At 44.4% G+C, this 24272-nt stretch overlaps 1 protein-coding gene across 1 annotated transcript in view; it reads right to left on the reverse strand.

The window, feature by feature from the left end:
- The window catches only part of carmil3 (capping protein regulator and myosin 1 linker 3), a 76627-nt gene extending 53230 nt beyond the window's left edge, over positions 1-23397 (reverse strand). The window contains exons 1-8 of the mRNA XM_079220264.1: positions 23325-23397; positions 20750-20844; positions 8653-8703; positions 7305-7364; positions 7085-7206; positions 4758-4852; positions 4237-4307; positions 4030-4103 (exon numbers count right to left, since the gene is read on the reverse strand). Coding sequence (XP_079076390.1) covers positions 4030-4103; positions 4237-4307; positions 4758-4852; positions 7085-7206; positions 7305-7364; positions 8653-8703; positions 20750-20844; positions 23325-23382 — 626 coding nt within the window. The 5' untranslated portion in view covers positions 23383-23397. The remainder of the gene's footprint in view (positions 1-4029; positions 4104-4236; positions 4308-4757; positions 4853-7084; positions 7207-7304; positions 7365-8652; positions 8704-20749; positions 20845-23324) is intronic.
- Positions 23398-24272: the final 875 nt, after the last annotated feature.

A 24272-nucleotide genomic window follows, 5' to 3' on the forward strand; every position in this document is an offset into this window, starting at 1 on the left:
AGAAAGAGTGTGTGTGTATGCAGAGGAGTGACTGTCAAGCCAAGAGGTGCCCCTACAAGTTCTTGGGGCAAACTCGGTGTCAACCTGCAGTGGGCCAGACAGAACCAACAGAGACAGGCAAGAGTTTGTTTTTGTGTGTGTGTGTGTGTGTGTGTGTGTGTGTGTGTGTGTGTGTGTGTGTGTGTGTGTGTGTGTGTGTGTCTGTGTTTGTGAGGAGGGGAGTGATTCAGAGAAAGAGAGCTGCAACAAGAGAGCTGAGGAAAATGAAAAAGGGAGAAAATAAAGGAAGTGGATGACACCGGGATGAGACGGGGCCAGAAAAAAAAAACGGTGTCCACTTTCGGTCAGGATGAGCGAGTGGAGACGATGTTCGGACGGACAGCAGTCAGCAAAAAAAGAAAAAGCTTGCCCCCGACGCTCGTGGTAACGGTAGACAGGCTCAATTGAGAGGACAGGAACGTGGAAGGACAAGGAGAGGAGGGAGTAATGCCTCGCAAAAAGCTTCTGGCACGTGATCATGGAAAGAGAAATCCTTGGAACCCGTCGCCGGTCATTCGCACCCTGTGTTGATTGCTTCCCTGCATCAACTTCCTCGTGTTCCTTTGTTAAAGCTTTTGCTGCCCGTATCAACTTCGATTTGATCAAACTTCTCCAGAAAAGCAGGGATTGACTTTGGTATTGGATTGTAGGCTCTAGGGAAAAATGTTATGTTAAGTTATGTTATGTTAAATGGAGATCCAAGTAAAAAAAAGAACAGCATGGGCATCCAGTTTCTCCTGCAAAGGCTTTCTCTTAATCACACACACAAGATAAAATATCAGAGGGAAAAACAACCCAGATGCAGTGATTTTTAGCTCTCAATGTGAAAGACATTAATATATTCATAAGTTGCTGCTACCATCATGTCTCTATGAATGGCTTTTTTTGATTTAGCAGCATGGCAAAGGCCTTTTTATTTTTATTTTTTTAAGTAGGAGCGCATCCTCTCCAGTCAGGATTGTTGTCTCGACACAGGAAAGTAGAAAGAATTCCATAGGCCTCTGGGCTTTTCTGGGGACAAAACATTCCTCAAATAAAATACATTTGCATGTCAGCTGTCAAAAATCTCTTTATGATCGGCAGCGCTCAAGCGACACGTACGCTCTTCCCCAATATGCCTGCGAAAAAGGAAATGAGGAGGACTTGAAAAGACACAAGCGGGGAGGTAGAGGAGAAGACATATGGCAGTTTACAGATGCTTCCACGCGTCCTGGATTCTGCCTCTGACAAAGCTTCGCGTTCCCCCTCTCTGTGATCTTTACCAAACTTAAACTAAACACAATTGAACAGAGACACAGGACATGCAAGAGAGCCAGAGCGAGAATGTCCGACCATTAAACTTCACGTTTTACCAAGGCAGGGTCTTGTTAAACCGGTAGCCGCTCAATTGTCATACTTGAAGGATGAGATGTGTCATACTTTCTGGGACACATTTTTGCAAAAACATCATGCCGGGAATTGAGGAGAGGAAAAAGTCTTTCAACACTACAGAGTAGTCAGAGGATATTGGGACAATGATGTGTTATTATCGTTTTTTTTAACGGGTCTACACTGCAGAACAGGGGATTGGAAATGAAACGACGACCGAAGTGCTGATTCTCAGCCTCAGATACAATCCCAAACATGTCGGTTCCCGGCTGATTGGTGGGAACGGCATTATGGATGTTCCGTCACAGGTCCCGTGGCATGTGCATCGACCACCGGGTGCAGCAAACGCTCCCTAAAGCAGCCGCTCTGTCAGAAGTGCTGTAGAAGAGCATGTATCATGTATCGGTTTACAATGCACCCAAACAAATTGGGGAGGAGGAGGATGAAGCGCATCACATTGCAAGTTACACCGCCAATGGTGTGGCGTCTTCCATAACACGCACATTTACCGTCAATGCCTTGTGTTTTCGTTTGGAAGGTGATATCTTTCCCCCTCCCCATGCAGACGGATCGGAGAAGTTGGAACGGCGCCACGAGAGAAAAGTGTAGCTCCAGGACTGTGTGCAGCGTATAAACACTGTAGTGAAGCCTTTGGGCACATTTAGAATGGATTAACTCCCGGGGACGAATGAGTTTGACATGAGTCGCGCGACAGACCCGTTTACAGTCAGGCTTTGCGCGCAGGATCTGAACGTCTGGTTATTGCATGCAAGGTCGATATAATTCCGACATGATCCCAACCGTTTCAGAGCAACAGGTGTTTCAGTTTAACGAGCGGCTGTGTTAACCGGTAACACTTCGCCAAATGTGTCCATGGTTGTGGACAGTAACTCACATAAATGGTTGAGATAGGTACTTACTACTTACCACAGGTGAGTATGTATTTCAAACTGAACAGATTTCCCCCCTAAATACACGTATATATGTGGACATTAAATGTTGAGCCACTTGCTAGTATAGTCTATCCACTCCCACATCTGTAAAGTCCATTTATCTAGGTTGCATTTTGTGATATTTGGTGGCGAATGGCCTCGACAAGCTTATTGCACTCCACAGTACCTCCGTTGCCAAACTACGTGCAAACACTTGCATACGTCTTCATTGTTTATTGTAAACGGGTCTACATGCATGCGTCGCTTAAGGAAGGTGAACTCGAGAACAACACTTGCAAACTGTAGTAGTACTGAACTCCGATGATTTTACGCAACACTTTCAGCCAACTCCAACTGGGTGAAGGAAATTACACTGCTCCATTACCCGTTGCATTTCAAAAGACCTGAGCCTGTAAAGTGATTTGGTATAACGATGGGTTTCCCCGACACTAGGCCTTGCAGCAACAGGGTGCCGTCTATTTCCCACTACTGGGACATTATATTAATAAAAGCACAGCGGAGCGCCATTACTCCACAACCTGTTGGCCAACTTCTTTTGCTGCAAAATAACTTGTCTGGGAAAGGTGGAATTAATTGTTTGTAGCTGAAAAAAGACGGGCCATTTTTCTTTCTTTTTTTCTTTCTTTAACCTTCACTATGCAAAATGATGTGTGCATGTGCCCCGTTTTGTCACAAGATGCCTGGTTTCAAATCCCCCCCACCTGGGGGGAAAGTTTCTCTGAGCTCCCCTTAAAGCTGTGGACGTACCAGAAAGGTTTGAGCTAGTTTGGATCCAATCATGGTCCAAGATGCAACAGACATCACCTACTCATTTGCATACTCATTTGCATCATTACACTTGATAAGGACTTACATCTACACTGTGACAACCAGGGGAATGTTCTTGACTGGAAAAGTCGGGCACAAAAAACCCACAATGCATCTAAGTAGGGCTGGGCGGCATGGCCAAAAATTCATATCACGGTATTTTGTAAGATTCTGGCGGTTTCACGGTATATCACGGTATTTTTTTTCCAAATAAACACATTAATTTATTGACGCCGAAAAGGACCGCCACCGCCATCGTTATTCACCACTTGCTCGCAACTGGCCAGCAGCTATTTTGATTGGTACGTAGGGAGCTAAACTGGAGGGATTTAGGACCCAGGGGAATCCCTTGATACTAGTGGCGCATGCGCGGCCGTAACGACTATTGTCATGCTTCGCATAGAATAGATACACCGCATAGCCCTACATCTAAGTAGCTAAGTTTCACTTTCTTAAGACCAGACTGTAGTTAAAATACAGAAAACAGTTTGAGCTGGCTGCAGTTTTGGCAAAGCATCACGAAGGAATACGCCAACTGTCGGCTGATGTCTGTGGATTGTGGACAGCCACACACTAACTGCAACAGAACTGACAAATATATCAGATATAATGAGTTGGTGCTAACTTGTCCAATTACTTGCTGTCCCCGAATTGCATTTTCATTCATGCTGAAAGTCTGCACTTTGCTCTCATTTCCACTGCTTCATTTCAGATCTAATGTGTTGGAGAGTGAGTCAACCCATATGCACAGACACAGACTTCACTGCTGAAGAAATAAGTTTGTGTCTATCCAATTCAGTGCATACTGGCGAACTGAACATTCAGTTCTGGTTGTGGGTAAGATGTCAATAAACTAAGTCACCTGCTGTCTAGATGGCTGAAATCCAGTAAATTGAACTCCCTGTTGTCCTGGGAGTGGTAGATAGTGTCAACATCCTGGGGGAGGGGAGAGAAAAATAAATGTTACTGAGTTGAAGAGAGAGAAAGTTTAGTTTTATGAAAAGCCGAGAGCATCTTAAACAACACGGCAAACAGAAGTGGTTTTATGCAGCCTGCATCGTGTCCTCACCCACTGCACTTCTTCTTTGCAGCCAATCCCGTTGTAGTCACAAAGAGCTGCATAGGTCTCAGAAAAACCTCCTGAAAGTTGAAGAGGGGAAGACAACAAATCAATCCAAACCAGACTGTAACGGATCGGAAAGGGGGTGGAATAAACGCAGGGGTGGATGATGCAGGTAGGAGGATGCAGGTAGGAGGGAAAAGGCTGAGAGGCCAGAGATGAAAGGGAGAGTCGGAGAGAGCAAGACAGGGATCTTCAGCAGAGAGTGAGTGAGATTAGCTGTAAATATTGGTGGCGAGATGAAAGTATTGGAGCATGAAAAAGCACATCTTGTAAATTAATGGGATTACTTGCAGAAAAGGGAGTGCATCCAGCAACTTTGGTCCTCTGACCCACTTAAGGATGAGTCTCCCAACGAGATTTGGGGCGAGTCAGTGAGTCAGCGAGTTGATGGACTCTGAAGTGCATCCGTACATGTATGTGTTACGTGTGCGTTTGGTGCGCTGCAGACAGAAAAATAGATGACTCACCGCATGTTTTCTGGGCCTCCAATGACGATTCAGAGTTTGGTGAAAACTTGTGACTTTCTTCAGTGAGGTCTCCCTCTGCCCGACAAATAGGGGGACTGGAAAACAAAGATGAAGAGTACTGGTTCAAATAAGACGACAGCCTACAGCCGTGCTAGCGGCTCCGTAAAGTGCAAGCACTCCACTCTAAAACCCTTTACTTTAGGCGCAGCTTGCAGCTTTCAGCATCACAATATGCTCACACTGACAGCCTCGGCGTGTGATTTGTAAAGAAGTGCTGGCTAATGTAATGACTGCATACCACCTAAAAGGGAGACTGCAGGCATTTCCATGAGAGAGGAGGGCGGGGAAAGGGTTTAGCAACGTGAACCTTAAGTTACCACGGTGCTGGAGAAATCATCATGGGATTGCCAAAGTCATTGGGAAGTCATTAAGACTTTGGTCCAGACCAAAATGTTTTAAATAGTTATCAGGTGAATTAGACTGACACTTTGTACAGACATTCATGGTTCCCAGAGGATACGCCCTAATGATCTTGGTGATATTTCAGTCTCGAGTCTTCATTATCTATGTAGACTTTTGAGAAGCGGTGTTGTGATTAGAAAGCATCTGGTCCAAATTATGGGAAAAGTAAATATTATGCTTCGCCGCCTCCCTCAGCTGCTATTGCTGAAGTGCCCTTAAGCAAGGCACTGAACTCCCAGCTGCATAAGTGGAGCACTTCAGTGCCCAAGGGATGGTACAATGGTGCAAGGCTGCTTCCAGGTGTGAATTCGTCAGGGAGTATAACAGTCCCACTCCCTACTAGCGCAGCTTCCTGCGAGACAGTCATGAATACAAATACAAACTCGGGCGACTTAGTAAATAAGGTGACCAAAAAGAGTATTTGACTTGCAAAGATTCAGAACTGTGATACTAAACGGAGAACAGCTGCATAATATTTTCAAAATGATAACAGTCTTATTTGCATTGGCAAGATGCTAATTTTCTGCAGACTTGTTTTTCATTAATTTATCCAGTCAGAATTAGAATGGAAATTGAGCGTCTGCAATGTTGAAACTGTCATTATGTCATTGCTTTGGTAGTGAATAAATCCCATGATGCTGTTTTTTTTCTTCTTTTTTTTTTAGATACCTTTGCTCCTGCCTCAATTATATATTAGAAGAAGAAAAAACCTATTCCTCTGGTTACTGGTTGTTTTCTTTCAAACAGTTCTGACAAAAAGCATCCGGTAAGCAGAAAGTTATGAAGACTCGGATCCCCAAGTAAATACTGTGTTTGAACATAACACTGTGCTCTACCTGCTTTGACTTTTTGATAGGATTACACCACTACACCATTGCATTCAACACACAGCATCCTTAATCCCATTTGTCAACAAATCACACACAACACCTAACCACGTCCGTGACCTTAATCCCCACCTTATCTCGACAATCATCGTCCGCCGCTGGCGCGCGCGTGTATGTGCCCGTTATTTTGATACCATCTGCATTGTGTACCTCAATACAGAGGCACCAATCAGTTACAAGGCTGCACAATCAAACCCACAACAACTGCCCTCCCACTGTCCTCCCCTCTCCCTTTATTCCCTTTAAATGTTCTCACTGGAGGCAATCATCTGCCACGGTCCTAATGGAAAAAAGACATTCCGAAAGATGATAGAGCGCCAAAGATAGCCCTGTGCAGGTCAATAGTCGGAGCGCCGTCAATCCCATTGCTCTTAGAAACTGGAGATGAACCCAGGAGAGAGAACAATATGCTCTGCCTTGCTTGCCTTCTCACCCATACATTCACATGACCATGTGACAAAACATTTCCAGGGCTTTAACTTAACTCTATCCAGGCTGTTCTTCCGTGTGTGTCCTCTGTGCTTCACTCTTTTAGAAACTGTGAAGGGCGTACACAGCCCACTTCAGAATTTTTAATTGCGCAAGAATGTCTTTTTGACTGGAGGCCCGAGCCTACCGTTCTGTCAGTGACTGTTTTCTGCTACTCATTGCTTGTACTAAAAAAGATGCTTTAAAAAAATAACAGAAAGCCTTCAGGTAACTGCCCACTCAGTGTCAGCGGGTTTATTTAATCCCACTGATTGCTGGGTGTTAAAAGTCTCCTGTGACACAGAAATGGGTTGAATGCAAACTCCAGCAACACAAGAATGCATTTAGCTGCCGAGGAGGAAAGCGAAAGTGAGGCTGCCAAGTTGTGCCAACGCACACGTCGAGTGCTGTTAACGTTGGCCAACTTGTCTTCGCTCCTCAGCGCGAACAAACACAAAAACAGGAAGACTTGTTTCTTTGCTCGAGGCGCGGGTGCTCGGAGATGCTTACGCATAAATGGAGTTGTTGAAGACTCGGGAGAGGGCGACATTGATGTGGCTGACCATGTGATCCAGCTGGTCCTGGGTCTGTAGTCTCAGCGAGTACGTGGTCTTGTCTGTGTCGATGACAACCTGTGTGTATATGGACATGACAGCTTGTTAATAGTAACACTTTCAGCAGCTATGGAAGTCCAAACTGCAGTAAAACACTTTGAATGTCTGTGTGTCACCTGGTGTTCTGGATAGGTGTTCATTGCTCGGATTTCCAAGAAGTTGAAGGTGACCTCCATCTGAAAACAGCAGAACAATATTATTGTGGTCCACACTGAGATGTTGTCAGAATTCTTATTTTACGTCATCTGTCAAAGTATAATTTCATCTTTTTACAATGTAGGTCTTATTTTCATGGTTTTGGCCTCATGTGAATTTATGAACATTGAGACCTAGTGTGCATGATGTAGTCGAGCGCAAACAGAATGAAGGGGACTATTAATATTTTGGGTGTGCTTGCTTTCAATTTCAACTGTTGGCCTGCTGTTGAAGCAACTCAAGAGAGCTCTGTTAAACTAAGGCGTTGATTACATTTGGATATTGTGTGCGCATCAGATTACTTGATGGGACAGTCAACCAAAAACTTGTCACGGTTGGAAAAAGAAAAAGCTAGCCCCATTAATGCCACGGGTACCTCCAGGGGACTGCTACGACACAAAGAGACTACTGCTGGGTCTGGAAGAGAGAATCTTCTCCTAACTTCTCCAGGAACTCTCTGCAAGCCGTGTCATGATAGATCAATTGGGAGGGAGCCACTCGGACCAAAAGAAAATTTAATTAAAAACAGACTTATTTACAGGCCGTCAGATTTCACGGCTTGAGTTTCATGCCCGTTCTGAGTTTGTCGTTGCGATGGTGTAACCACCGCAGATCTCAGGCATTCCTCTGGTGTGTGCCTGTTATGTATATATGCACGTGACTGATACAAGTGATGGCGGGAACTCAAGTTATATAAGACCCAAGTTAAAAGAAACTTAAACTATCCTTTTTGAGTAGTTTGACATTTTGGGAAATAAGCTATTAGCTTTCTTGCCAATAATTAGGTGAGAAGATAGATACCACTTTCATGTCTGTACAGTAAGTAGGAATCTGCAGTGGGGATGTCACGGGAACAGATACTTTGGTACCAAATCGATGCAAAAATTCTGAAGATGTGACTGTACTTCTTTTTCTATAATACTGCGGTGGCGACTAAATATAGTAGTAGTCTTAGCTACTTACCAACTGCTGTAGCTGTCCATTACATTTTTTTTTATAAGTAGTATGGATCTTTTCATCCAACACTTAAATTAATAAGCATATTTCCCATAATGTAACATTATTATTGATCTAAACCACTAACTTCATGTTACCTGCAACCGTGTCATCATTCTAAAACATGATCACCACAATAGTCATCATCTCTTCTCTCTTGCTTTAAAAGTTTTCTACTTTTCTTTTTTTTGTCACACCTCTCGTGAATTACCACAAGATCAAGGCTGGCAAGTGAGAGCCATAAAATCCGACTGAGAGCAGGGGAACATTTACCTTGGTGGGCACTTTGACAGCAAAGAGATACAGTCTCCATGTTGCCAGGACCTAGGGGGAGAACACATTCATTTTGTTTTCTGTCACAGAGCAGGAAATGCAAATTGCAGCAAAAAATAGCACCACTCAAACACCCCATAAAGAGAGCAAACCATCTCCGTGGCTCGTAAGTCATGCTAAGCACGCCAGACATTAGCGCGCTAATAAACAACGATGGCACACGCGCGCGCATACTAAATATTACGGCGAGATCGCAAGTCATGCAGCGATGTCGGTTCATCGTGCGCCAAGTTGTGTTGATGGTACCAAGCAGCACTCGCTCAGCGGACGCCTCATTGCGTCAGGGAGGGAACTGATGGCGAGATGAGGGGGAGAAGGAAGGCCGGGAAGACGGGAAGAGCGAGCGAAAAGAGAGGTGTGCTTTTGCCAGGAGGAAGGCATTAGCATTTAAAAAGGTTCCGGGGGTAAAGTAAGAGACAGAAAATGTGAATATATTCACATCTGCCTATGTAATTAATCTCATTCATAATTCAAAAATCCATAATTAGCATACCCCATGTATGCACTGTGCATCTCTATCCCTCCATAGTTCCTACTCCAATTCCTGGCCACACTTTGGTTTTGCGCTTTCTCAGTTGGCTTTCATATTCCCTCCTTTGCATTCTGTCATTTCTCTTCATCGCCATGGAAATCTGTTCATTCTCCCACCCTCAATCTTCTTCCTTAATCCCTAATCCCTCCATCTCCCTGTCTGGTTTGCTCCCGCCTTAACACCTCACTCCATCCCTTCTTGCCCTCACCCCCTCCCTTCCACCTCCCAACTCCCCTGTCTCCTTTCCCGATTCAGTTTTTCTTTTCTTTTTCTGCTCCGTCGCTTTCAATTCCTGAAGGCCCCTCTGTGCTGAATGGCTAATGGCGCCCCGCTGTGTGGCAGTGAGATGGAGAATGAAAATGAAACATACAAAGAGAGAGAGAGAGATAGAGAGAGAGAGAAGGAGGGGGAGGAGAGAGAGAGAGAGATGGCGATAGAAGGACAGAGACACCAGATTCCCCCCTGATAATGAAGTCTTCAGATACTACACTTACTCCCGGCAAAGCTGGCGTCACTGATCAGCCCTGTGCCTTAACTATATAGACATCCGTAACAGACTCTCACAGAGAGGCGACGGAGGAGAGGGAGAGGAATGACAAACGAGAGAGCAGAAGAGGAGGAGACGGAGGGATAGCCCCCGTCAAGAGAATAAAAATCTCTGCGCTAAACTGGCGGAGGGGCCTTCGCAGAGGGTTGTTAGTCCAAATCACAGCTCCATGTCAAGTTTGAAAACTCTTGTTACATAAATCCAGGAAGGAGCAGAGGGAATGCGATGGGACCTTGAGGTGCACAGAGAGGGTGTGGGTAGGAGAGAAAGAGAGAGGTGAGTAGGGAAAATGAGAGACAGAAGGATCTTCTCCCTTCAAAAGCCTTGCGAGCTGACAGAAGAGCTGAATGTAAACAGGAGCATCAATAATTCAGGCTCTCTGACGGGTGCCGATTTAATCCGCTGATGCTGAACAAGGCCTCTCGCGTCGTGTTTGTCCTCTCTTAATACATCATTTACAGCCGATTGTCATCAGAGACAATCAACACTCAAGAACAGTTATTTTTTGCCTACTTGGATGGGTTGTGTGCAGCAGTGAGGAAAAATCTAAAAAGGGGGGTATCTTTTCAATATGATAGTTATAGCAGATGCAGGGTATGAGTCTTGGCGACAATGTCACCCTTCAAACTTAAAATGTCACATCACTACGACCTCCCTGAGCCCAATTGTTACCCACTTTACCAAAAGGGCAGGGTCTAGAATGTTAGTGGGCTTCTCTTTTTTTTTTTACCATAAAGCAGGCGTGACAACTCATATTTTCACTCGCGTAAAACCAACACGCTGACTGTTCCATTTTACGTGAATAACGACAGTGTGTTGGGTTACGAGTGCTGTCAAAACGCTGGTGACCTACACCCAACACGGTGCCTGAACGCATCCTGTGTAGACGGAGAAGTGATCACGCTGCTGCTTTCGCTGCGTGGGCTGTTAGTCGATTTCATAAGCTGTGTTACCATTTATTCCGTAAATTATCGCTGTTCTCTGGTAAACGTGCACATGCACTGCGAGCTTGTGGCCTAACACTCTGGAAGTTCACTCTCTCTCCAAATAAACATATCTGGAACCATCTATTGGCTTGATGTTGAAAAAGCAAGATTCGAGTCGCTTTGCTTTGTCAGTTAGTCAATAAATCCTCACGTGTTAGTTACGCACGTCAGAATTCCTCAGTTCTACTGTAAATACGTCACATTAATATCACCTTGATCGGGGTTCAAAGCTGAGCAGCAGACTGTTCCTATCACTCTGTGAAATGATGACGTTAGCTAACACGAGCTCAGCAACTAAAGGGGAGACAATAGCTGCCAACTGGATCAGTTCTAAAAACATTTTTTTGTCGAACATGACAGTCATCCCTAAATAAAATAACACTTTTGAATGCAATGCCTAGAATAATGAAAAGGTAAGTAAGTATCACAGTGATGTAGTTCTTACCACTAACTGGGAACTTAAGTAACTTCGTCTAGTTTCTACGTGCAGATTAATTTCACTGTTGACTGTAAAATACTGAAACTATTTGACAAGGTTAACTTTTGATGAAAGGAGAATACTTTCCTGGCCTCGTCTTTAAGATTTTAGGAATGCTTAAAAAGCCGTATTTCTTTGGTGTGATAAACAAAATGTGGTACGTTTCTAAAATATTAACAATTGTATCAATTCTCAAAACCTTTGACCTCTCATGGAATGAGTTTATCAACAACTTAACCAAGTTACAATAATTGCATCTTTCTGAAGCATCAAGTCATAAGGTTAATCACCCAGCTATTAATATTAATTAGAGCAAATAGCCAGAGATAAGGTCAAGCCCCTAGCCACTGGAGAAAAAAAATGTCCGCCCCCATGTGGCTTTGCAGCAACCTGCTCCTCCACAGATCAATCAAAAATCCTGAAAGCCCCTAAAAAGATTCATTTCCCGCACAGGAAATCCTCTGAGATGAAATGGTCGACGTTTATTTTGACCCGGTCAGCCGAGTGCGCGGTCGCCGACAATCTCTGAAAGTGATGAGAGCATGTGGGGGGGAGGTGCCCTTGATGCGACAGTAGTGTCAGAGGCACTGGTTCAAAGAGGCAGCCAGCTGCCCCCCTGAAGCAGGCGCTGAGGGCAGGGTGGGAGCGCGTGTGTACAGTATGTGCACGAAAAACTACAAATGTATCTCTTTCTGGGTGCGCGTGTTTGCATGCACACGCGGCTCAGAGGGCAGAGGGTGGGGGCTTATATTAATCATAAGCTGTCAGGCTCTGGGTCTTGCACTTCAAACGAGATGGTGCAAATCAAAGAGTGTCTCAGGGTTTGTGTGTGTGTGTGTGTGTGTGTGTGTGTGTGTGTGTGTGTGTGTGTGTGTGTGTGTGTGTGTGTGTGTGTGTGTGTGTGTGTGTGTGTGTGTGTGTGTGTGTGTGTGTGTGTGTGCCCTCTGAGGGAACAAGCTGAGGATCAGTGCCAGATTTGCCCGCGGTATTTCTGGCTCGGCCACAAGGGCATTTTAAACAAACACACACACACACAAAATCAGAAACATTCCAATACAGACATTTGAATAAGTCCAGCATGCTAGTGCAGCACACACACTCCGTTTGGACTCTCATGCACGTATAATGATGCACAATAGCATGCTAAGCTGGCTTTGGACTACACTCGCCTGTCTCGTCTCCCTCCCTCTCCCTTTCACACACACAGTCAGTTCAAGTGGACTCACAAGAGCACAACCCTGCCATCAGTCAATCTGTCAGCTTACGTGCATGTGTGTGTGTGTGTGTGTGTGTGTGTGAGAGAGAGAGAGAGAAAGAGTCTCGGCGTAAGTGACAGGGGTTTGAAAGCACAGATGCCCCAGGTCCTGCTTTTTAAGTGGACTTTAGAGTGGTAAAGAAAAAAGAAAAGAAAAAGAGTTAGAAAGATGAAGCCAAATGAGAGGAAAGAAATGCAAAGCTGAAAAACACTTCTTGTTCCAGATACTCTCATAAAAACCAGCCAGTCCAATGCGTCTAAATCAAAGAGATGGCAAAGAGAACAGTCTTAAACCCAAAAAGGAAAATGGAAAAGAGATGGAAAGGTAGACTAGATGGATAGAAAAGTAGACAGATAATGGGAAGAGGGTCGCAGGCTTGTACAGTACTACAGATAGAAGTAAGAGATAAGAGTGTATACGAGGACAAGTAAGGGCTGAAAGCCAGGATTGGGTTAATGGGCTGAGGAGAATTAAAAACAAAACAACGCGAGCAAATGTGAGAAAGTGGGATGAGATGAGACGAGCGTTGAGTGCGAGAGAGGCAAAATGGATGAGGAAAGAAGGGCGGTGGGGGGGGCGGATACAGGAGGATCAGGACAATGAGAGCGAGTTAGCTAAAGAGAGGAAGAAAATGAATAGGATGGAGAGATGAGATGATATCTCTCTCTCTCTCTCTCTCTCTCTCTCTCTCTCTCTCTGCAGTCCTAATTACAGCACAGTGCACAGTACATCATGCACACTTGCAGGGAAAAGGACTCCACGCTGAGCATTTGCCTGTGAAAAGCCATGAGGAGAAAATCGTGGATGATGCAGTAGTAATGTTTGCCATGACAACCCAAAAAAATGGACGCGTCGTTTAGAGACTGAAAAAACAGAGAAGTTGCCTGGGCTTTACTGCTTTGCTCGGCTTTCTTTCAGTCAAGCACACAGCTGGGGTATCTCCCCGCAACAAAGCATCTCCGCAGCTGAAAGCGAGGCCCGACTTTGCCATTTAAAAAAATTTACAGTACAAGTTGATTTTGTAATTCAGCCTTTGCTAAGCCCCGCCCCCACGCTGCTACTCCGTCAAGCTGCCGGAGCTGCCATGGAGCCCACACGGTCACTAACCACACTCCATACAAATAAACTTTATCAAATTTTTGTGAAAAGATATGCATTTGAAAGATATATCCCTCACAACAGATTCAGCAGTGTAAGCAGGTCATAAGGATAGAGGCCACAGCTAGTTAATGACGTGCTGACGTACTCCACCACAGGATTTTTTTTTGTGCAAATGTAATGTTTTAAAAAACATACTGTATATACGACCTCTCCAAGTAACAAGTATCCTCATCACACCACACTTAAACATGACAAGCTCAGAATCCACAAAACCAGTCTGAACGTCGGTGTTTTGAGGCTGCTGTCTCCGCTCGGCCCCTTTGGCCTGAGCCCCCGATGGGTTCAAGCTCCGTGACTCAGCTGGACATTTCTCCACACTCGAGTGAGATGACACCATTACGTCTCTTTTGGTTTAATTAAAAAGGCATTAATTTTTAAGGATTCTGTTGTTTATTGTCGTTTGTATTTCTATTTATTTGTCCGTGTGTGTAATCTCAAGGGGCTAAAACCTTTTTTTAATAAAAGAATATCCAAATAAAGTGTTGAACCGAATAACAGAACTGTGTAATATTTGGGTTCAGTCCTTTACTGCGATATGTTTGGCCATTATTGGAGAAGGTAATTCCACACATCTCTAATTGTAAGAGCACCAGAGGATTGAATTTGTTAAATCCCGCCTCAGTGAGTCCGCGACTTGCCTTCAGTCGCTTTGAGCAGTATGTGTTTTGCAGTAAAGACCAACACCAGCAGTGGAGTGGTATGAAGCAGGGAGAGGTGTGTGCACACTATCTCTGTTGGCTTGCTTCTAGTGTGGAATTGAGAATTGCTCCAAGATAAGCATCAACAAGAGAAAAGGGCCAGACGAAAGTTCCCAAATGTGTGACCCACCTTATAGCCGACACTGAATTTAAAACAAACACCATTTTCTTTTGACCTGGTCAAATGACCACGCAAACGGTTCAATGTCTGCTCCATTCTTATTCTAGTTCTACGCTTTGGAGGCTCAAGTGCAAGTACAGGCTCAAGTACAGCAAGTGGTCTAATGTGTGAATTACAACTTCACAGAGATGGATTTACCACCACTGAATTACCTCGAGGTCTGTGAATCAGCAAAGCACACAAATTCTGTGATGTGGTTTACACTGGACAGAGCACTGAGAAATGTAATAATTAAAAAGGAAGGCACAGCGGTAAGATTGGAAACACCAACTCATGCAGATAGGGTTGAAACCCCAAAGGAGTAAAAGATACATAGAAGCTTGTATAACAAAACAAAAAAAAGGCAGAAAGGAATAAAATGAAAACCGCAGCAGCAAAATGACAGTAAACAAGCATGGACAACTCAGTTAAGGACAATTAGATTCACAAGGTTGAGTTTAGGTCACCGGGAGAGAAGAAATCTCCCAGAAAGATATTAATGGTGCTGATAAACTACAAACATGAAGCAGATTTTGGAACCAACACTACACTACTTTTATCTACTTCGTTTAGTCCCAAGGCGTTTGGTGAGCCCAGGGGTCAGCAACCTTTTGCACAAGATTAATTCAGAGGTCCCTACACAGTCAGTTCTTTAGACTCTAAATTCAGATCAGGAAGAACTAGGGGAAAGCAACACAGTTGCAATGCACATAGTAGATAACAGAAGTAGCAGTCTTATATTATGGTGAATTAAAACGGTGCTAAAGGTCCTCTCAACTAGTTCGGAGCTTTTGCACTGTGATTTTGTCAAAATATCAGCGGCCCATCTCTTAGACCAGGGGTCGGCAACCCGCGGCTCCGGAGCCGCATGCGGCTCTTTAGCCCGTCTGTTGCGGCTCCCTGAGGCTTTGACAAAAAAAAGACATTTTTATTTTATTCTTTTTTTTTTTGCCCAGTGGAAAAACTTTCAAAGGGAATTCCTCTTATCTTGGAGTTTTAGGTAATATTGGGTCACTACAAATCTAAATAAATGTTTAAATATTTCTTACTAAAATGTGCGTCACATCCTGTCACGTAGCTATCAAGCCTCTTTCCCTGCAGGTGGCTACTCGTGATTTAGAGCCCCGCCCTCGCTAAATTATCAACGGATAAATAAATTGAAAAAAAAGAAAAGTCACGGAGGAAAGTGGAGCATTTAATTCTGTGTGGACGTATTCATTTGCTTTCACTGCCAACGATGCTGCTGACCTGTCTGCTTGATATGTGGCGAGAAATGAGCAAAAAACTAAAAATGTAATGTTGAAAGACCAGAACAAGCATCTGATGAAAGGTGTCAAGCTGCAGAAGAGCGATTCCTCAATTGCTGCAGTAAACTGAGCAAAGTAAATATACTTTCAGGAAGCTGATTAAGTCTCCAGACTCAACTACTGCTGCTGGTCCTGTGGAAGCTCATGAGATACTGAGGCGTCCGCTAGTAAAAACGGATCCGTCCTCCTCCGTTTGCGGAGCTCACGTAGCAAAAGATATGCGTTTAAAATGTAAAACTCACGTGAAAACAGGGATCGAACCTGCTACCTTGTGATTACAGGGCGAACACTCTACCACATGAGCCACATTTATAGACATTATTCAAAGTTTGCATAGTTGTGCTTTTAATTGATCTCAATGTAGCCGACACATGACTATTTTTTGTCTCTCCTTCACAAGAGTTTGATAGTTATAAAATAGGTAAAATAGCAATACAATGTCAAAAATTGTCTTTATTCTTGTTCTATAACTTCAGAAATACAACAAACTATAGTTTTTTGTATATATATTATGACTATATATAAAACTTCAGAAGCTGTGATATCAAATAGCTTTTGCAGCTCCAGACACATTTTTTTGTGTGGAAAAAAGGGCAAAATGGCTCTTTGGATAGGAAAGGTTGCTGACCCCTGTCTTAGACCTAAATATATATATATATATATATATATATATATATATATATATATATATATATATATATATATATATATATATATATATATATATATATATATATATATATATATATATATATGTTATCAAATAATGTATGATCAGTATATTGCTTAACTTTCTTTCTTTAAAACTGCGTATTATTTTGCTCTGGAGTCTTATTATTATTACAAACTGCTCAGTATATGTTTGAGACTTTTTCATCAATGTTTTCAATGAAAATATGCCATAAATCAGGTAAATACAGGGCGATACTGAACATACTGGGGAAATAGTAACTCGACAAAGCCACACCTAATCATGATGACATTTGGTTGAGGCTCATAATTAGAAAGAAATCAAAATGCTTACTGTTAGTGCCCAAGGGTACTATGAAATGCTAAAATTGTTTTATTGTGGTTCAAGTAAATAAAATAAGTTCAGGCATAAATGATTTTTCTGTAGAAAAAAAAGGTTTGCTGAACATTAATCATTATTTCTTCCATCGGCTTTCTAAATAACAGCCCTGCTGTAAACATCCCCAAAAACAGACACATCCACTGAGCATGCAACCACAAACAAATCATTAAATGCTGCGCCACTAACTCAACCTCAAATCTCAGTCCTACCGGAGTCTCATGAGCGGCCTAAGTTGAAATAAGCGTCTGAAGCACCCGAGTGGGCTCGCGACTGTCAAACAGTGGCAAGCTCAGCCAGTAATGGGCCCATTATTATGAAGGTGGGAGCCTTGGAACCGCAGAGTCAACAGAGTATAAAACGGAGCGGCCGATCGGGATAAATAAGTGGCGGAAGAGCCAAATCGGCAACTGGGGCATCACAACACAGAGTTTTCCTTCCTCCTCCTCCTCCTCCTCTCCTCTCCTCCTCTCCTCCTCCTCTCCTCCTCCTCCCCTCCTCTCCTCCTCCTCCTCCTCTCCTCCTCTCCTCCTCCTCCTCCTCCTCCTCCTCCTCTCCTCTCCTCCTCCCCCCCCCCCCCCCTCCTCCCTCTCCCCCTCCTCCTCCTCCTCCTCCTCCTCTTATGGGGATGCTCTCCCCTCCTCCTCTTTCACCTCCTCCATCACAACCACCCACTCCTCCCCCACGACCTCCCTACCCATCTCTTGCCCCCTCTATTCCTTTGAGAATGCTTTGTTTTCTGAGTTGCCGCTAATCTTCAGATAGGGTGATCCAATAATGGTCCTAGGAGTGTGTGTGTGTGTGTGTGTGCAGGCAACTTTTGATGCACGGAACCATGTGTGTCTGCGTAGATGCCTCCTGCACATGTCAACCAGTGTGCATGTGTGTGTATGCACCAGGGTAGGAAATTTACATATTTTTTAGGGGGATATTTTTGCCCCCACTGACTGAAATCCAGGGGCATTTCAATAAAAATTGGGGGCACTTTTTGAAATAACATTTAACCGTTGTTCAAAATAATAAATATACCTATTTATGCTTAAAGTACATGAGCAATCGTTATCAAATGGCAATAATAAGACTATTAGGCAGTAGTCTACAGATTCAAAGTGTTTTCTTAGATTTTTTTAACAAAAGAACAAACAGAAAACATAAATCAGACAATCATATTCAATGTTATTCTTATTTCTTTGTGGTAATTTATTGTTATTACATTTTTTTAAACAACTATCAACAATTATAACTTTTTTCTTTCTTTTTTTATAATTCAAAATTATATTTATTGATTTTTTTGTTTATTATTACCATAATCACGTTGTACCTACTAGGGGTGGGAATCACCAGAGGTCCCACGATTCTATACTATCATGATACTATGATATAGAGTATTGCGATTTATTCCCTTTTTTCCACCGCAAATTGTCCCCAAAGGAAACCTTTGTCAACATATTGTATCTGAGAAGATAAAGTTTTCAGTCTGTTCATCTCACTTCAATAATTTTTATTGCAGCAAAATGTGATTGTCAAGCAGACAAACTGACCAACACTGTGATAAACGTTGTCATTTGAGCTGGTTGCGCCGAAGAGGGGGCGGGGCTTATCTCCGTGCAGGTTTCATTTCCGCCATTCACCATGGAAATAGCCACTACCCCAAAACGTCCTTGTGTCTGGGTTCATAATATTATCCGTAGCCGAACACAGCTTGGTGGATTTCGTGCAACAGCTGTGCGAGCAGCGGCGCTACGAGTGACAGGAAGTCTGGAAGGCGCATTTCTAATTTCTAAGTTTATTACATTTCTAAGTTCATTAAATGATCATAATTATTAGAGGAAATTATGGGGGCATTTTTTGCCCCTCTTCTAGTGATATCAGGTGCAAGATTATATTTCTTAGGGGCAGTTTTGCCCTTGTGTATTTCCGACGCTGGTGTGCACATACAGCCCGTGATGGTAACGTGGATGTTGATGCTCCCCTACGCATTGCCCTGGGTGCTGCTTGGATGTCATGCTGAGCCCTCCCTGTGTCTGTCTGAGATGGGTGGAGGGTCCCTGTGTGTGTGTGTGTGTGTGTGTGTGTGTGTGTGTGTGTGTGTGTGTGTGTGTGTGTGTGTGTGTGTGTGTGTGTGTGTGTGTGTGTGTGTGTGTGTGTCAGCATGACGGCTGGTACAGTCAACGTGCAGACAGCTGGATACCAGCAGCCTCCGGAGGGGAAAAAGGAAGCGAAAAAAGAAGGCACAAGATCTAGAACAAAGACTTGTATGCAGTCAATATGAATAATAAAAAAAAAAACTCTTGTCCACAAACTCAACAAAACAAACAAGCAGAATCAAGACGAAAGCTTTGGCCCTGTTCAGATTTGACCTGCTAAATCTACTTCAGCCGTGGAGGAATGATCCACATGAAAGGGAGGATAAAAGTAAAAAGGAGGCCTCGCCTGAAGCCTTCATGCTTGGAGAAATTGAGACTGAAATTCAGTTCCGAATTAGAAAGCGATCCGCAAACATTCAGCTTCCTCCAACTATCATGTGTGACATTTTCAAGCACGAGGGATTGTTTTGTGCACAGTACCCAGAGACTGACACAAACAGTCCATGTACAAACCCTGTCATCTGTTCACCCTTCATATATCCAAACAATTGTATCCATTAGAGTGAGAAGATTGCCTTTAAGTGGGGCAGACCTTGACAAGGAGCTAGAATGAATGCTTAAACCCCCTTCGCCTCCCTTCCCTTGAAGGAATTTGGAGCAGCGACGGCAGCAGCAGCAGCCAAGGCCCATTTGGATAGTAAAAAAAACTCTCATAAGGCAGAGTTCCTAATTTAATTGCTTCTGATGGAAAGAGGAGCTTGATACCCTTCTACAGGTTTGAGTAAATAGAGAGGGAGGAGGGAGGGCATAAAGGGGAGAGACAAGAGAGAAAGTGAGAGGCGAGTGCGTGGTAGGGAAGGGGGTGGGGGGGGTTGATGATGGAAGGAGAATAATCGAGATGGACAGATAAGGAGGGAGGGAGAGAGGAAACAAAGAGAGGAGATGGCAAAAAATAGAAGGGGGGAGGGTTGGTAATGATGGAAATGGATGGAGGCGTGGAGGGAAACAGGGAAGAAAAACAATAGCAGAGACGGAAAAACTAGAGAGAAGCACTGATTAATAGTTTTGATTCGCTTATCAGCTCGTTCTTTTTTTGCGCTCGCTCTCACGCGCAGCATCTCCGTGTGAGTAACGGATCAGTCACTAATGGGGCTGACTAATTGACAATTTCTCAATAACAGAGGTGGCCTTGGCTCACACAAGCTCCTTGAACACATCGCAGGTTTCCCCACACACCCTCTGGCATACAAGCTTCTTCTTCAGATAAAGAAATTGATAAGCATAAACATAAAAAATTATGCCCTTGTATGTACACCATGTCGCGGCCACACACACACACACACACACACACACACACACACACACACACACACACACACACACACACACACACACACACACACACACACCCTGTGGCATTAAGGCCATCCTGCCACATCTAATAAACTCTGAGGACGGACTCAGTAGGCCATGTCCACTTCGCTCTGCTTAGGCAGCATCTGTCTTAAGCCTGATTTTCAACCCGTCTGTTGTGTCCCAGCGACGCGTAATCTGTGACTTCTTATGGCTCCTTCAATTTGTTGCAATTAACTTCCATCGATTTCCATTTTGCCTGCAAAGAGCCAGAGCCCATTCCGTTCCATATTCAACACCTCGCACGTAGAGACGCTTTCACTTTAACAATGAGTGATTCTTTCAGGTGACTGGGTGCGATAGAGGACAGGGACAGGGGGGACGGGGTGTTGCTGTGTCTCACCAGAATCCGGTCCTCCGTCTTGCCGCTCCTGGTGTCCTGCTTGATGGCTCGCACCAACTTAATGGCCTGCTTGTCCAGGGCCTTCCTGATACTCTCTGGGGAGAAGAGCAGAGAAAATTACATCATGTAAACACATAACGGAATGAAAAGCACCGCCCCGAGATGCACTCAGAAACACTGTAAAAAGCTTTTATGGTGGAAAATCACAAATTCAGGTAAACAGCTGGGTAAAGAATTAGGCAGGGGGGGAGAGGGGGAATGAATAAATGAGTGGAGAAAACATTAAGAACGCACCGATTTTTCTGGTGTTACCAATTCTGAAATCCTAACTCAGGATATTAGGTGATACTGCTCAGATACCAGGGCTCCCCATTACACCTCGCTATATGGCCTAGGAGATCATGTGTGAGGTCACACAAGGACACGTCACATTACTATTCATGAAAAAAATTATCTCTAACCCTCAGTGGGACTGCGCAAAAATTTAATCACTGACTTTAATAACGGCAATAACAAAAAAAAGCTTCTTCTTTGTTAAATAGCATGGCCGGCATGCGACATGTGACACAACAGCGTCTTGTGTTTGTGAAGGTCCGCCATGCCGGCTGTACCTTTTTATACAGAAGTCGATCCGTCTCTGCTAAAAACATCCGCTGTCGGCTAAGCGGCGGAAACAACCGCGTCCATCGATTCCGCGTTAGTACCTTTTATGCAGAACAGCGAGGCAGCTAACATTCCCCCATTGAACGGGCTGTGCGAAAGGGGCTAGTGGCGGTGTCACCTGAGAGCTTTTGTTTGAAGTATTACATCCAAATGGAGTCAGAGAATATTTGAATTTCACTGTGCATCAGAAAAATCTGGAAAATGTGCCCATATCTCAGTTAAATCGCCATGTTGATACTGATGATGCTGTCGCCATGTTTTGTCTTTGATCTTCAGTTCAGGGATGAACTGGTGGGTTATTTGTGCACACGACAGCTGCACAGGGGTGAACAGTCACAGAGATGAGTAGACGTCTACAAAGAGACAAACTTGAAGACACACACACGAGGAGGACTCATGACTCTGTTATTTTTAGCCCCAGAGAAAAAAAGAATAAGCAGCCCGATTCACATTAATGGGGACCACATTGTCCTACTGAAGCTCAGTGAACCGCACCAGAGGCCTCCTCCATTTACATCTCTCCACAACAACCAACAGAATACAACCTGCTTCTGTATTCACAAACACAATGTCAACCTATATCCTCAGACGGCAAACACGCACATATGCCTGGCAGCTGTGTGACTATTCGCAGTCCAAATATCAAGGGCGGGGTGGGGGGGCTAAACGTGAGCCCACCAGATGGAGATACTGAGCGTCATGCTGTGTCACGATTCTCCATTGTGTCACAATCTGACCAACTCTCTCGTCGCGAGTGCTGCACACCAAGAATTCTCCCTTTCCGGCATCCGGCAACAACCGTGAAGTTGGCTCGCACACTTGAGTGAGCAGCAGCAGATGCAGGGAGAAGGAGGTTGGGGATGGAATGTGGAAGGGAGGGGGGGGGGGGGGGGGGGGAGAGTCTGTGGATCACACCGGCAGATCGAAGGAGGGATCAGCCGAAGACAAACAGAGAGTTATTGACGTTAAGCTGGGTAAGACCCAATCGCTTAAACCTTTTAACACACTCTGCGGCGCCCCCAGGGCCTGCTGGTGTGACCTCGGCATCTGCTCCCGAAAGGAGTGAAGAAGGGGCAGGAGAGGTGAGGAAGAGGAAGAAGAAGTCCCCCTCTTTTCCACTTTCAATTCTTTCTCATATCTCCACTGCTTTTTTGACAATTTGATGGATTGTCCTCCCCCCCAATCATCATGAACCCAAAGCCCCCTTCCCCATCTTGTCCTCCACTAGCAGGTGTGAAAATGGTCTAAAGCCCTCCATGCTCTTATCGCCAGGCCAGACAGACGGAGCTTGACCATGTCGAGCTGGTAAACAGCAGGATTTAACTCGCTGCGTCTGGATAATTAGCAGTGAGAGACACACACACACCTTCTTAAACAGCACACCACCCATATGTGTTGGTGTGGGTGCGCGTGCGCACCTGCACTGTCTAAGCAGAGAGCGAGAGGCTCAGCGTGTGCGCAGCTGAACCCATGCTGGCCGCTGCATGCCAAGCGCTCCCAGTCGCACAATAACTCCCACGCGCAAGTATAGAGAGAAACATTAAAAGAGAGGACAACTCCTAATGAACGCGCGCGCGTAGCAACACTTAACCCAAAATAACAGGACCCCTGTGCGCGATAAACCCCTAAGGCGGATCTTTAGCCGATGCCAAATCAATCGGAAAGTGAACACTCGCCGCTGCGAAGATCGATGGGATTACAATCTCCACGAGCTCCAACGGCCATTCAGCCTCGGGAGGCATTTCCTTCAGAGATAACTCCTTCCGAATAAAACGCGCTGGAAAGCAGAGTGAGAGGAGCCGAGTACAAGCAAACTAACCCCACGCGTCCTCAGAGACGCCCCCTTCTCAGCGAGAGGGTGAAACATACTTCCCGGAAGAAAAGAGGAATAAGAAGAAAAGCTACAGCTCACCTGTGATTTCTCTGCTGACTTTGACGAAGCCCGCCGTTGAGGTCTCCTTAGATGCCATGGTGCGCTCCTCCCCGCAGGACCGGCCGCCCTTCTCCTTCCTCCGTTCGCCTCTCTCCCTTGTTGTTGTTATTATTATTAGTATTAATGTTGTTATCCTCCCTCCGAGCCTGCAAGTGCTCCGGGCGCAGCAACAGTCCAGACTGAGTGGTGGTGTGCAGCGATACTGTAGTGCGCACTGGCAAATATCCTAGGAGCGCCTCCGACTTCAGCGCTCAAGCGCATGAGAGAGAGAGAGAGAGAGGGAGAGAGAGAGAGAGAGAAAGAGAGAGAGAGAGAGAGAGAGAGAGGGGGAGGAGAGAGAGAGAGAGATGGGGTGATGTAAGGGTTATAGGTTGTGCCATTGTACTTGCATAATTTTGAAAAAACAAAAAATAGATCATTAAGTTAGGGGTCCCTTCAGGCAAGAACTTGCAATATTGAATTGAATGCAAAGTGATTAGTGGTCCAGACGTGTCATTCCCTCATCTCGGGGTTCGTGGCCATACAAAATAAGGTGTGTACTTACACAGTACGGAGACTGTTTCATTGATACGGTTTGGATTAGTTTGAGACTCCAGCATAACTGGCTAAAGGTGATCTGGGATTCATGAGACTCAGACCGATCAAGTTAGTAAATCAGAATTGCAGTAATGAGACTGATCATCAAAAGAAAAAAATAATGGAGGGTTTCGACTGAAATAACTATTACCCCTCATGCCTGGTGCTCCTTGGTTAACAAGATCCAAAATGTATTACTGACAATATAGTCGAGCAAATCTATACAGACTTTAAGGCCGCAATTGTAAGAGTTGGGATGTTTAAAGGTATCATTATTTTATTTGTAGTAGTTGTTTTTATGAAGCCAAAAAATAAATAAATTAATGAATAAATAAAATATATTATAGCCTC

The sequence above is a fragment of the Taurulus bubalis genome (assembly GCF_910589615.1).
Source record: "Taurulus bubalis genome assembly, chromosome: 1".
Classification (NCBI taxonomy): domain Eukaryota; kingdom Metazoa; phylum Chordata; class Actinopteri; order Perciformes; family Cottidae; genus Taurulus; species Taurulus bubalis.